Source organism: Diceros bicornis, chromosome 1, assembly GCF_020826845.1.
Source record: "Diceros bicornis minor isolate mBicDic1 chromosome 1, mDicBic1.mat.cur, whole genome shotgun sequence".
Lineage (NCBI taxonomy): Eukaryota > Metazoa > Chordata > Mammalia > Perissodactyla > Rhinocerotidae > Diceros > Diceros bicornis.
The window spans coordinates 84563145-84575613 of record NC_080740.1 but is presented as its reverse complement, the minus strand read 5'-3'; the positions used below and the strand labels follow the sequence as shown (position 1 = coordinate 84575613).

Below are 12469 nucleotides of genomic sequence, written 5' to 3'. Positions count from 1 at the left end.
TCCTCCTCCTTCCCACATGTCAACTAAAGGAAAATCGTTTCCCATTTCTGGCATCTCTGCCAGCCCAGAGACACTGAGTGAAGAAGAAATGTTTCCAAATACACCAGGATGGTACATTTCCCAGCTTCTCAGTTTTGCTGTATGTTGTTGTTTGAAACCTGTTTCCCACGAGACTCTGGGAAATGCAGGTGCAGGGGCCTGGTAGCAGCTGCCATCCTCCGTACTCCGGGCTGGGTACCTGCTCTCCCGAGTTTTTGTCCCAGGCTGTGTGCTCAGACTTGACCATGTTTGGGCATGGAGGCTCGTCCCAGATGGAGGCCAAAGGCCGCTTCCCTGGAGACTGGAGATGGGCTGGGAGCCCAAGCTTCCTGCTGGAGCTCAGGCAGCCTCTTTTGGGGTGGGGACTGGGGGCCAGGCAGAAAGAAAGTGTCTGCCTGCGGAAGACTCCAGGGCACCCACCGGGGAGACCGTGAGTACTGCGCGAAGAGCACTTGGAAGTAGTTTCTCCGAAGACGGGCTGGAGGGGAGATCTTCGGGGAGGGAGGCCATAGTGGGAACTCCCTTCCTCTCGGGGCTGTGCATCAGGATTCGGGGCTCCAGAAGGGCTGATGTCGGTGTCACTCGGGACTAGAGATGCTTGAGTCTGGGCCCGTGGTCTGGTGGCCAGCTGGGAAGGGGCTCCTTGGCCGAGTCGTTCTAGTAGCTCAGTGCTCAAGTCCTCAGGCCCCAGCTTCCAGAGCGGTCAGAGGGCAGCAGCCTAGAAATGAGGACCAGTCCTGGCACTTGTTACTGGGGGACAAAAATAGGCTCAAGAAGACCACTGGAGACTTCTGCTCCAAACTTTCAGGGTTCCCTTTGTTAATAGCACTCTCTAATATTTATCGAGGGTTTATGCTGGGCCAGGCACTGTGATAAATATGCCATATTTGATACATCATTTGATCTGTATCAGAACTCTCTGAAGCAGGTACTATTACTCTCCTCTTACAGTCATGTGTTTGTTAAGTGACAAAGCCAGGATTTGATCCCATGTCTGATGATTCAGAATCCCCCCTGCACCACACCCTGCCAAACCCTTAAACACTGTACTCTATGCTCTGCCCTTCTAAGGAAAAGGATGTCAACGCAAATACCAGGTCACATGGGACCCTCCAAAATCCTGCCTTCCTTCACCTTTCTCCGTCTTTCCTAAATCCACCTCAGACCTTGAGTGACTTTTCTAAATGGGCAGATATATCCCAAAAGTCCAGAGATATTTAGCAACTCTCAAAACAGGAAAGTTCTTCTTGAAGTCTAACTGAAATCCCTCCTGTTATAGCTGCAGCCCATTTCTTCCTGTGCAGGTCTCAGGGGATATCAGCAGTTCCCACCCTTCCTCCTGTCTAAAGGCTCTCACTATCGATGTTGAACCCCAACTTCTCACTCAAATCCCTTGTCTAAATAGGACCCTTGGCATGATCTTAGGAGGATTTATCACGACTCTACAACCCACTCACTTCACTTGGTGTAGGCAACAACCTCACCAGAGCATTGCAAATGGGTGGGATCTGAACAAGCTGCAGGTTCCAGACTTCTCTGTGACGGGGGAGCATCTACCCTCCTTTCCTCGTGAGTTTCCAGACCTGGTAACACCAGGGCCCTGCCTTCCCCAGTCTCGGGAGGGCCAGGGCTGGGAGGATACAAGAAGTTGTGCAGTAGAGGAGGCAGTGCCCCTGGGAGGTGGGGGCTGTTTAGCTTGGAAGGTAGGAGATGCGCCAAGGGCAGCCCCCCAGGTATGCCCGGCTCTCCCAGGGGGGAGCTAGTTTTGTTGTGGGCACTCAGCCTACGTCCTCCAAGGCGGATTCTCTGTTGGCCCCAAGTAACTTGTGTTTCACGTCTCTGGGGTGAGGCCAGGCGCCAGTGACCCTTGGACAGCCCTGGGGAGGCAGGCCACTGGGGCTTTCTGCCCATCCCCAGTGGTCATGCTCCTTTCCTGTATATGTGTGGATGGGCTTGTTAAACTGGCACCAGGCAAACCTTGCTGTGGGCTGTCCCATTCCCACAGATCCAAGGACAGAGGGAACAGGATGGAAAGGAACTGAACAGAACGTCCTTCTCGGCCAAGGGAAAATTTTGCTCCCTTGTGACGTTGTAATATCTCTGTTAGAATGTAGGGGAACCCCACTTCGCAGTGCCCCAAATGAGGGAGTAAAAATTGTCATTGGGTGTCATACCCACCAGTCATTTTGGAGGGACTCACAGGGTTGTGTCCTTGGTGCCTGACCCTGGACTCTCCTCTTTAGGACAGTGGCGGGGCTGGGCGGGTGTGTGTGTGTGTGTGTGTGTGTGTGTGTGTGTGTGTGTGTGTGTGTGTGAGGATCTCTGATTGGCCACTTGAAACCATCCAATAGTTAGGAGAGAAGCCTGAGTAGAAAATAAAGCCCTTTGCTGGAAATCCCTTTGGACTAATGTCTGTCTGCTGGACATTCACTAATTTACAAAAATAACGTGTTTGTTATTTTAGGGACCTGGCACGGAAAATCAAGTCCTTCCTGATAGCTGGTTAAAATTTCCCCTAAAACAGCATATTACAGAGAAAGAGCCCCGTGGCCCTGGTGTCTTTGGTAGAAACAGACTGTGGTTGCCTTAAACAAACCAACAAAAACAACCACAAAGAAATTTACTGGAAGTCTGTGGGGCAACTCACAGAACGGAGGGGAAACCCACACAAGGGACAGAGGCTGGGTAGCCCTGCGGCTCCTGGTGACACACAGGTGGCAAAAGTCACACTCCTGGAAGGTGTCCAGTGTGCCCAGCAGGGGAGGCCGGGACTCTGCTTGCACTGGGGGAGGTAGATCCCCGTGAGAAAAATGAGGGGCTGTTGCTGGAAGAAGGGGAGACAGGAAACTGCCAGCTACTTCCCACTGTTCTGCTTTGGCCCGGGATGGCCCGAGCCCCCATATCAGAGAGCAGCTTCTGAAGCCACTTGGTGCCGTCCGCCCTCGCTTGAAGGGGGACGCGGCCCTTACAGGACCCTGACAGTGGAAACCTCCTGCCACCCGATGGCCACCTCCTGGTGGCCCTGCTGCCCTTCCCTGCAGGCTGCCCCGGCCCAGCCAGCCCTGCCGTGGGACTGTTTCAGCAGAACTGTGAAATGCCCCGAGTGTTTCTGAGACAAGTGTCCCAGGAGAGAGTGCACGATGTCCCACCTCTGCTGCTTACTATATTAGTGTATCTCACGGCATTAGTGTCCCATTGCTGCTGTAACAAATCACCACACACTTGGTGGCCCCAAACAGCAGAAGTCTACTCACACACAGTTCTGGAAGCCAGAAGTCCAGAATCAGCGAGGTGTCAGCAGGGCTGAAATGAGTGCCAGCCTGTGGGGGATAATCCATTGATTCTTGCCTCCTCTGGCTTCTAGTGGTTGCCTGCACACTGTGGCTTGTGGCTGCATCACTCTGAACTCTGTCTCCCTGGTCAACTTCTCTTCTGTGTCTAATCTTCCTCTGCCTCCCTCTTATAAGGACCCTTGTGATTACATTTAGGGTCAACATGGATAATCCAGGATAATCTCCCTGTCTCAAGATCCTTAACTTAAAGTCTTTGCCTAACATTCACAGATTCCAGGGCTGAGAACATGGACATCTTGGGGGCCATTATTGAGCCTGTCACACCCTGTGTGACCTTGGGCAAGTCACTTTATCTCTCTGAGCCACAGATTCTTGATCTGCAGAATGGGGATGGTAATACTCGCCTCTCAGAGCTGGTGGGAGGCTTACACAGGGTCAAAGACGCCCTCTGCAGTTGCAAAGCTCCAGATAAAAATAGGTGTGATGTTAGTATTTGAGCACCCTCCCCTCTCACCTGCCCTTCCTTCTGTGGATTACCTGTCACCTGTGCTGATCTCATGTCTGTTTGCCTCTGTGGCTCTAGAAATGACTGCTGTCCCCAGTGGACATGGGGAAGAAGCTGGTGATGGCCCAGAAGCGGGGAGAGACCCGAGCCCTCTGCCTGGGCGTGGCCATGGTGGTGTGCGCCGTCATCACCTACTACATCCTGGGCACCACCGTGCTGCCCCTGTACCAGAAAAGGTACTAAGCCCTCCGGCCTGCGCATCTCCCAGCCACCCCCCAAAGGGTCTGGTCTGTGAGCAACCCCAGCTCTCTTCCTACCCCTCCCCTTGACCCCCACACCAGGCAGGAGAGTCTAGACAGTTTTCATTCTTAGGGTCAAGGGTTCAAGTACAGGGAGGGTTGGCTGGACTGGGCCCTGCTGGTCTGGGATTCTGGGACTTGGGGGTAACAGACGTACGAGGCCCTTATCACAAGAAAGAGCAAAGGATCAGAGCCAACGCTCCAGTGTGAGCTCGATCCCGGGAGGAATCTGAGTCATGGAATTTTGTAGTTCCTCTGTACAGTTTGACTCCACCTCTGAAACCTCCCAGTCAGGTGAGCTTCTAGCCTCCTGTTGAATATCTCAAGTGATGGAGAGCTCACTACCTCTATGTACACACCACTTTATTTTTGGGCTTTTCCGATAAGTAGGAAGTATCTGCATTGAGCCAAAATCTGCTCCCCTGGAGCTCTGCTCTGGAATCTCAGAGAATGTTCCATGCCCTTGCTGCCTGACATGTCAACCACTTGAGCTTTTAAAGGAAAAGTGTGAAGGTCCTGGTCTGTGATCTATTGGGAACAAACACACTCAGTTCTCTCAGCTGGTTCTTAGGATAAGTCTCAGCCCCCTTGCCTCTGGGCACATTCCAGCTGCGGACAGCCCTTCTGTCTGGCAAGTGTCTCCCACCTGATAAACGGGGGATGGGTCACAACTGATCACTTATGTGTTGATAAGCCTGTTCGCCTCTCCTGGGCCTGCTACCGCCTTACTTTTTACAACACTGGAGCGATTCCAGGCTGGAATCTTACCCAAGTGAGTCACCGCTCAGAGCAGCCGTGTGCCTCCAACAAATTATCTCTAGGTTGGTGCCATCCCCACCATCTTCCCCACTCTGGCACAAATTAAGCCCCTCCCACGCCTATTCTTTTTAGGGGAAAGGGCACAGATTCTGAAGCTGCTTAGACCTGGCTTCAGGTCCTGTGTGGCCTTGGAAAAGTCGCTTTACCTTTCTGAGCTTCTCTTCCCCCCTCTGCAAGATAAAGATGATGTGGGTAAGGGGTCTATGCCTGGCCGCTCATCAGAATCACTACGGGGGCTTTTTAAAACGTACCAGGGCCTGGGCCCCAACCTCCTTGGAAATTCTGATTCACTTGTCTGGAGTGTGGCTTGGATATGGGAAGCTTTTTAAAAGCTCCCCAGGGTTTTGGGTGAGCAGCCCAGGTGAGAACATTTATATAGATGATGGCTAAGCCCTTTCTAAAGCAGTTCAAACCAGGTGCTCTGTGCCACCCAGGTTCTGAGACGTGTGTGTATGTGCATGATCTCCCCAGCGTGTGGACGCAGGAATCCACGTGCTCCCTGATTGACACCAACATCAGGGACCAGGAGGAGCTGGAGGGCAAGAAGGTGCCCCAGTACCCATGCCTGTGGGTCAACGTGTCAGCCGTGGGCCGGTGGGCTGTGCTGTACCACACGGAGGACACCCGGGACCAGAACCAGCAGGTACTGACTGGGGGGATGGGTACACGCCTCCTTACCCCTGGAAGGTGTGTGGGCCTATCCCTAACTGGGTCCCTATCTCCGCTCTGGAGGGCAGAGGCTAAGAAAGATGAACCACCTGACCAGGGTCCATAGCTGGCATGAGGTCTGGCCAGACTTAGCTCTTCAAGGTTGGAGTCAGACAGACCTGGGTTTGAATTCCTGCTCTGCCACTAACTGCTGTGTGGCCTGGGGCAGGCCACACAGCCTGTCTATAAGCCTCAGTTTCCCACTGTGTTGAAGTGCTGTGGTGAAATCAGAGACTGTATACAATGCACCAGTCTTGATGTCGGGTGGACGATGAGCACTCAAAAAGAAGCACTTGTTGGTGTCATTACTTCTTTCTATAAACTGAGTCAAATGAGAGGCCAGACCCAGAGCTGACCCCACAGAGGGGAACACTGTGACCCCCAGGAACCCAGGCACCCAGGCTGCAGCAACCTCTGGAGGCCACCACTGAGAGATTTTCTTGTCACTGCCTCCCAGCACCCACTCCCCAAGCCCACCATCGTTGCCCCTCCTGTGGGAAATACAAGTCGGCCCAGAGTCATTCACTCATTCACTCACTCATTCATTTGACAGTCATTGAACACTTTGTGTCTCAGGGGCTTAGGACCCAAGAGGAGAGAGCTCATACGTGAAATAATACCGGTGGGGAGGATGGTGCCGTAGAGAGGAGCAGGGAAAGTTGTTGGGTTAAAGTAGGGAGCAACGTTTTCCAGCCAACAGTGAGGTGAGGGCGTCAGAAAGGCATTTGGATTAGGCTTTAAAATCAGGTGCTGGGTACACAGAGACCCGGAGCGGGCATCTGTATCGAGGGTACGGGGTGTGGAACAGGCACGGCAGACGGAAGGCCGAGTAGAGACAGGGATTTGGAGACCTGCTGCAGAAGCTGATACACGATGGAGCGCAGCAGGGAAAGGCTGCAGAGGTGGACTGAGGTCTGTTCCCAGAAGACCTCCATGCTACCAATCTGTGCAATTAAAATGCTTTTTTGTGGCTATTTTTTAGTTTTTTGAGAGAAGAAAACTTTAATGAAGAATGCTACAAGTTATGAATAATAATTAGTTTCCATATTTTAAAAAAGATTAAAGAAAACACTTCACTGAAATTTTTTGCTAAAAAGACAGTCTTTAAGGATGTCTGGGAGAGACAGCCACATAGTGAGAAAGGAGAAGGGATGTTGAATTCCAGCGCAAGACACTAATGCAGCACACCTAGGGACGCAGGGGAAGCAACTATTCTACAAAGAACAGAGTTAGGCATTTATATTCAATCAGGATTTTTCTTTTAAGCTTTAAAAGTTCAGCATAAGGAAGGGAATTGCGGGAAGGGCTAAGCTTATCTACAATCACCATTTTACCCAAAAACACGCTAGTTCAACCACAGGAGATGTGGAGGTTAATCCTGCTTATACAGCAAGTACGAAGAGCAAACGCCAGGAGAGTCAGGTCTCTGATTCTACAAGGACTGGTTTCGTCAACCTGGGCTCATGACGGACAAGTTCCTCTGCATTTGCACCAGAAGGCCAGAGCTTTCCCTGGAGCAAGTTCACTCCAAGTAATGCTCACGGTACTGGTTTTAACAGGGAGTGGAGTTGTAAGTGCCCCCTAACCGACTCCACCATTTCCTAGAAGGTTCTACTGATTACTGGGGATTTAAATTCCAGCAAACCCTAAAGAAGGGAAATACTAAAGATACTCTGACGCTGTACAAGCTGTGTGCGTGTCATCTCTGCCAAGAACTACTGAACTATGGAATTAACACACGATAGGAAAGCTGGGACTCCTCACTCTGCCTGTGCACTAGAACCCCCGGGGGACTTAAAACCAGGGGCCGACACCAGACCACCTGAGGCCGAATCAGCTGGGCTCTCCAGGTGATTCTACGGTTGAGAATTATTGCAGTGAGCAGCTGGGAGTCTTTAAAGGGTGTGGGGTCCTGGGAGCATGATCGACCGGTGCAGAGGAGTGTGGGGTTCAGTCACTGGACAGAGAGGCGGGGTCCCAGCAAACCCCCGGAGGGAAATTGGGCCTGCAGCAGAGATGGGTGCTGGCAGTCAGAATTGGGCGATGGGAAGGGGCAGGTGCCTGTGGGGAAAGTGGGATCATTGACAGTGTGGGGGGTCATGGAGGCGTGGGTCTGGACAGCTCAAGGTGGTCAGACCTGTTCTGTCACCACTAGCATGACTCAGCCCCACCAGATGGAGATAGAGCCTCCAAACCCCTTTTCAGTGACCAGTGGTGTGATGGGGATCGGAGCGGGCTGGCTTATAGGCTGTCTCCCTGATCCTGAGGTTGCCAGCTCAGAGGACAGGAGGCCAGACCTTCCCCTGAAATGAGCTGTCCGCAGCACGTGAGACATGCCTCTATCTGGCCCTGGAGGGACAGTGCTGGCTGGTAACTACCAGCTATTCTATCTTCTCTCCCATAGCACCACGGCGTCACCAGCAGCAGTGCTGAGGACAGTCTACCGCTCTGGTGGGACGGTGGAAGTGCCCTTCATGTTTCTGCCAAGCAGCTGGGTGGGTAGGCCAGCTGCCCCTCTGCCTTCATTCAGCTCTGGGGTACAGGGAGCCAGTGCTCCTGCTGGCCGGGTGTCCTCTGGATTCACGTGTGAAAGTCCAGGCAAGGCTATCTCCCTACCCCTACTCTGAGGCAGCGGGCCACGGTCCCCCACAGTCTCAGATTCTCCCATGAGCCTTAGCCTGAGGGAGTTCTAGGCCCCTTCCCATGGTCTGTCCTGAAGACAGTGATGCCACAGGGCTTGCGGGAGAGGTTGGGTCATTTCAGATCTTTCAGACGACTCCAGGTAGCTGGATCCAGGGCAGAGGAGAGAGGAGGCAAGCAGGCCCCAGGCCTCTGGGGTTGGCCCTGCGGAGTGAACTCCTGTCCAGTGTCTCACCAAAGAGGTCAGCTGAAAGGATCCTGAGTAACCTCAGCTGGCAAAAGATGCAGTGGGGCCCAGGGTGGGGACAAGCCCCCACCTCAGAGCTTGTCCATGGGCCCCTCTTTAAGAAGGGAAAGAAAGAACTGTTGTTGCAATTTCATAGCTAAGTCACAATAGTGTTATTATTAATGGTAATAGCATCTCCCGTTTTTTGAGCACCTAGGATGCGCTGGGCTCTGTGCTAAGTGCTTCACATGCATCATCTCTTCTAATCCCCATGACAATTCAACTAGGCAGTCACTCTCCCAAATCCGTTCTGCAAGGCTCAGCCAGGTTGTGGCACTTGCCAAGGTCACACAACTTGGAACTGGTGGTTGAACCCAGCCCTGTCTGACTCCATAGCCACATCTTTGCTCAATGGGTTAGTTCACCCAAGGTCACAGTCAGAGGCATTGGAGAAACTTGGGCTATGCCCACTCAGCTCAGGATTCTGAATCCACCTGCTCCTGGGATCCTGCAGTGCCCAACAGCTCTGAACGCCAGATTTCTCAGGATCCAGCTTCTCCCCAGCCTCAGCTGCTTCCTGGCTGGGGACCTACTTCTGCATGCAGCTCCCCCACTTCTCAGGCTGTCAGAACTGTGATGCAACCATCCTTTGGTCTGCTGGACTGACAACTTTGGGGGTGGGGCCTCATTCAAATCCAGGGAGTAGCTGAGGCCTGGGGAGAAGCTGACTCAACACATTTACATATTTTAATCTTGGGCATGATGCCCTAGGCCAGTGGTCTCAAACTTGCGTACATGAAGGAATCACCTGATTGCCGGGCCCCACCCTCAGCGATTCGGAGTGAGTAGAACCTGTGCTTATGGGCAGCCCTCCAGGTAGTCTCTGCAGGTGCTGTGGGGGACCACACTTGCAGGACATCTCGCAGGGGCCCACATAAACAACATTCAGACCTCCCAGCACAGAACAGAGATAGAACCAGGGTCTCCACTTTGTGCCTTCTCTGCAGATCTTTCCAGCTGGACCTCATCTGACCAGGCCAGAAGGTTCCTAATAACAATGATCAGTGTCAGAATTAAAGGTGTACTGGGCTCTGCCTGCACAAAGCTCTGTTAAATGCATTTTCTCTTTCCGTTGAATCCCAGTGTCAAATACTGGCTTGCCAACATCTTTTGTGTGGTTCACACAGGGTAAGATCTCAGAGGGTTTTCAATCAGAATTTTTGCCAATATTTTTAAATCGTCAGAGTTCACTTTAAAATCTGGTTTTCGGGCTTCTCTTGAAATGTTGAAGGTCTGGCTGTAGTAGGTCTTCTGGATCGCACGGTGTCTACTGTCCAGATGAGCGATCACTGCCAGTCTGGATGCATCTGGCTCTCTCCATTTTCCCAGGCCCCACCACTCCCTTGCAGTTCTCCCCAGCACCAAGACAAGGGTCGGCTGGCACCTCTCATCTTATTCCCTTGCCTGTTTCACTCTGGATGTTACCTACAGGAGCCCTGTAGGTAACTGAGCGTTGATCTCGGCCCTGAATCCTAATACAGAGCCTGTGTCACTCGTTGGTCTCCTTGGACAGTTGAGTTTGAAGTCCTTCTTTAATAATATCCTTTGAAAAACATGTTGCTATTAACCCATTGAAGTGATGAAGATATCAAAGCTCAGAAACGGTAAGCAATTTGCCCAAGGTTCTACGGCCAATGAAACCAGAGTCGGGACTCCAGCTGGGGCCTCTGCCTCCAGGTGTGCAGCAGGCACCCTGAGGAGCTCCAGGACCACCATCCTACAAACGACACTGTGGAGGTGCCCTCTAGAACCGTGCAGCGCACAGCCAGTTCAGCTTTAGACAGAGTCCTGACTCGCACTCAGGGGCCTGACTCCAAAGCAGGCAGTTTTCTTTACTCCATACCAGGCCCTAAGAAACAGGGATTTCCAACCCCATGGGTGTTCTTGCCTCTCCCCCACAGTGCTCCTACATCCCAGGCAGCCTGGACAACTACCAGACGGCCCGCGCTGATGTGGAGAAGGTCAAAGCCAAATTCCACGAGCACCAGGTTTTTCACTGCTTCTCGACGACTCGGGAGAATGAGACCAGTGTCCTGTACCGGCGTCTCTATGGGCCCCAGACCCTCCTCTCCTTTCTCTTCTGGCCTACCTTCCTGCTGACTGGGGGCCTTCTCATTATCGCCATGGTCAAGATCAACCAGTCCCTCTCCATCCTGGCAGCCCAGAAGTAGACCCATCTATGCTGTTTACCTTTCCCAGGGCACCTATTAGAATAACCACTTAGAGTTAAGACCACGAAAAGTTACTGACCCCTGGCCCAACCACCTTATAAGTAACATAAGTGGTAGGTGCTCGCTACCCTGCTCTCTAACTCCTGCTCCCTCATGACCTGGGATGGAGGACTGCCCTTCCCCTGGCTCATGCCCTGCCCTCCTCCCCCCTACCCCTTCTGGGATCTGTAAGTAATAAATCTCATGACTCTGCTTCCTTTGTGTGGGTGTATTGAAACTACACCTTCAATCAAAATGACCTCACGGGTTTCACTTCCCCACAGTGGGAGCTCGAATGCAGAGGGAGCTACCAGTCGCCCCCGTGTGGGTGGCTTGTGCCTTCTCACTCGGCAGGTCATAATCTGTATATTCTTATTTCGGCTTGGCTTCTCAACACACTAGTGTATCCAGAGGCAGCTCTCTGCTCTTCCCACACCACATTCAAAGCTCTCCTCAGGTTCCATCAGATCCCCACTGGGGCCAGGAGGGGAGCTGTAGTTTTCCCAGTACCCCTGGCTCTGGGTTCTCCCTTCCACAGATGGGTTAGTTTATGGGTTTCCACCTATCCACAGATGCTCTTCTGGATCTTCGTCATGTCAACTCAAACACAGAGCTCAACTTCTTCCTAGATTTCCCCCACTCTCCCTCCCCACTCATATAAAGCACATGTCATCAGCTGGCTTCCTTAAGGCTTCAGGAGACGGGGAAGGGATGTGTGTAGAGGCAAAGCAAACAGCTCCCAACTGAACGGTGGACAGAGATGGTGATTCATTCCACGGCTTGCACCTTCGCCCTCAGTTGCAGAGTCAAGGGTGACTTAGAGAAACTTGAATCTCCCATGGTCTCCATCATCCCATACCAAGCTTCCCAGTTCCTGATATACATAAAACAAGAACAGGGGCTTGCTAGGCACATGTCTTCCCTCCCCACTCCCATGAGACTGTTGCATGAGCCGTCCTTTGTCAATTCTGGAGCCCTGCTATCTGATTCCCCTTTGATTTCTCATTTTCAAATACAAACTCATGTTCTCTGTGAGTCAGTAGTTCTTTAAAGATCATCTAGGGCTTCCCCACTTTCTAATCTGGTGCTTGAACCCTCCCTACAACATTCCTCGTTAGTAACAATATTCATCAACATCTCTTGATGACTAACTCACTGTACTGGGAGGTAGCCACTTCCATTTTGGGATATGTTTAGCGAATCACTCCCCATACAAGAATCTGTCATCCATAACCGTAATGAGAGCTGACATTTGTTGAGCACCTGTGTGCCGGGATCTGGGCTAAGCTTTTACTTATACAGCTCATTTAACCCTAATAACATCCTTCAAGTTATTATTACTATCTCCATTTCATGGAAAAGGCACAGGTCAGAAGTTAGTAAACAGCAGAGCTGGTATCCAAACCTGGAGCATAACTTCAGACTCTACTCTCTAACCAGCGTGCATCCTCCCCTGAGTCTCTGCCCCAGGTCAAAAATGAAAAACGCCGTGCAGGGCAAGGTGGTCTTGAGAGCCTTTTGGATACCTCTACAAATCTTCCCACAGAGCCAGGCTCTCAAGCGGCTGCTCCCTGGAGCCACATCTTTGAAGAGTCAATAGATGTGGGGTGAGGCCCAAGCCTACGTATTGTAAAAAGCCCTGCACAGGTTCTGCTATGGGCACTGCCAAG

The 12469-nt window shown here is 52.0% G+C and overlaps 1 protein-coding gene across 1 annotated transcript; it reads left to right on the top strand.

The window, feature by feature from the left end:
- The first annotated feature begins 3939 nt into the window (after window positions 1-3939).
- On the top strand, window positions 3940-10760 carry KCNMB1 (potassium calcium-activated channel subfamily M regulatory beta subunit 1). The gene is made up of 3 exons (XM_058545791.1): window positions 3940-4073; window positions 5427-5598; window positions 10491-10760. Exons 1-3 carry the CDS (start codon window positions 3940-3942, stop codon window positions 10758-10760), a joined length of 576 nt encoding a protein of 191 aa, XP_058401774.1.
- The last annotated feature ends 1709 nt before the right edge of the window (window positions 10761-12469 follow it).

Excerpts from the sequence above, each read along its gene's own strand:
- KCNMB1 (XM_058545791.1), top strand. The coding sequence starts at position 3,940 with ATGGGGAAGAAGCTGGTGATGGCCCAGAAGCGGGGAGAGACCCGAGCC. Across the intron at positions 4,074-5,426 it reads CTGCCCCTGTACCAGAAAAG|CGTGTGGACGCAGGAATCCA; the intron begins GTACTAAGCCCT and ends TGATCTCCCCAG. Across the intron at positions 5,599-10,490 it reads CCCGGGACCAGAACCAGCAG|TGCTCCTACATCCCAGGCAG; the intron begins GTACTGACTGGG and ends TCTCCCCCACAG.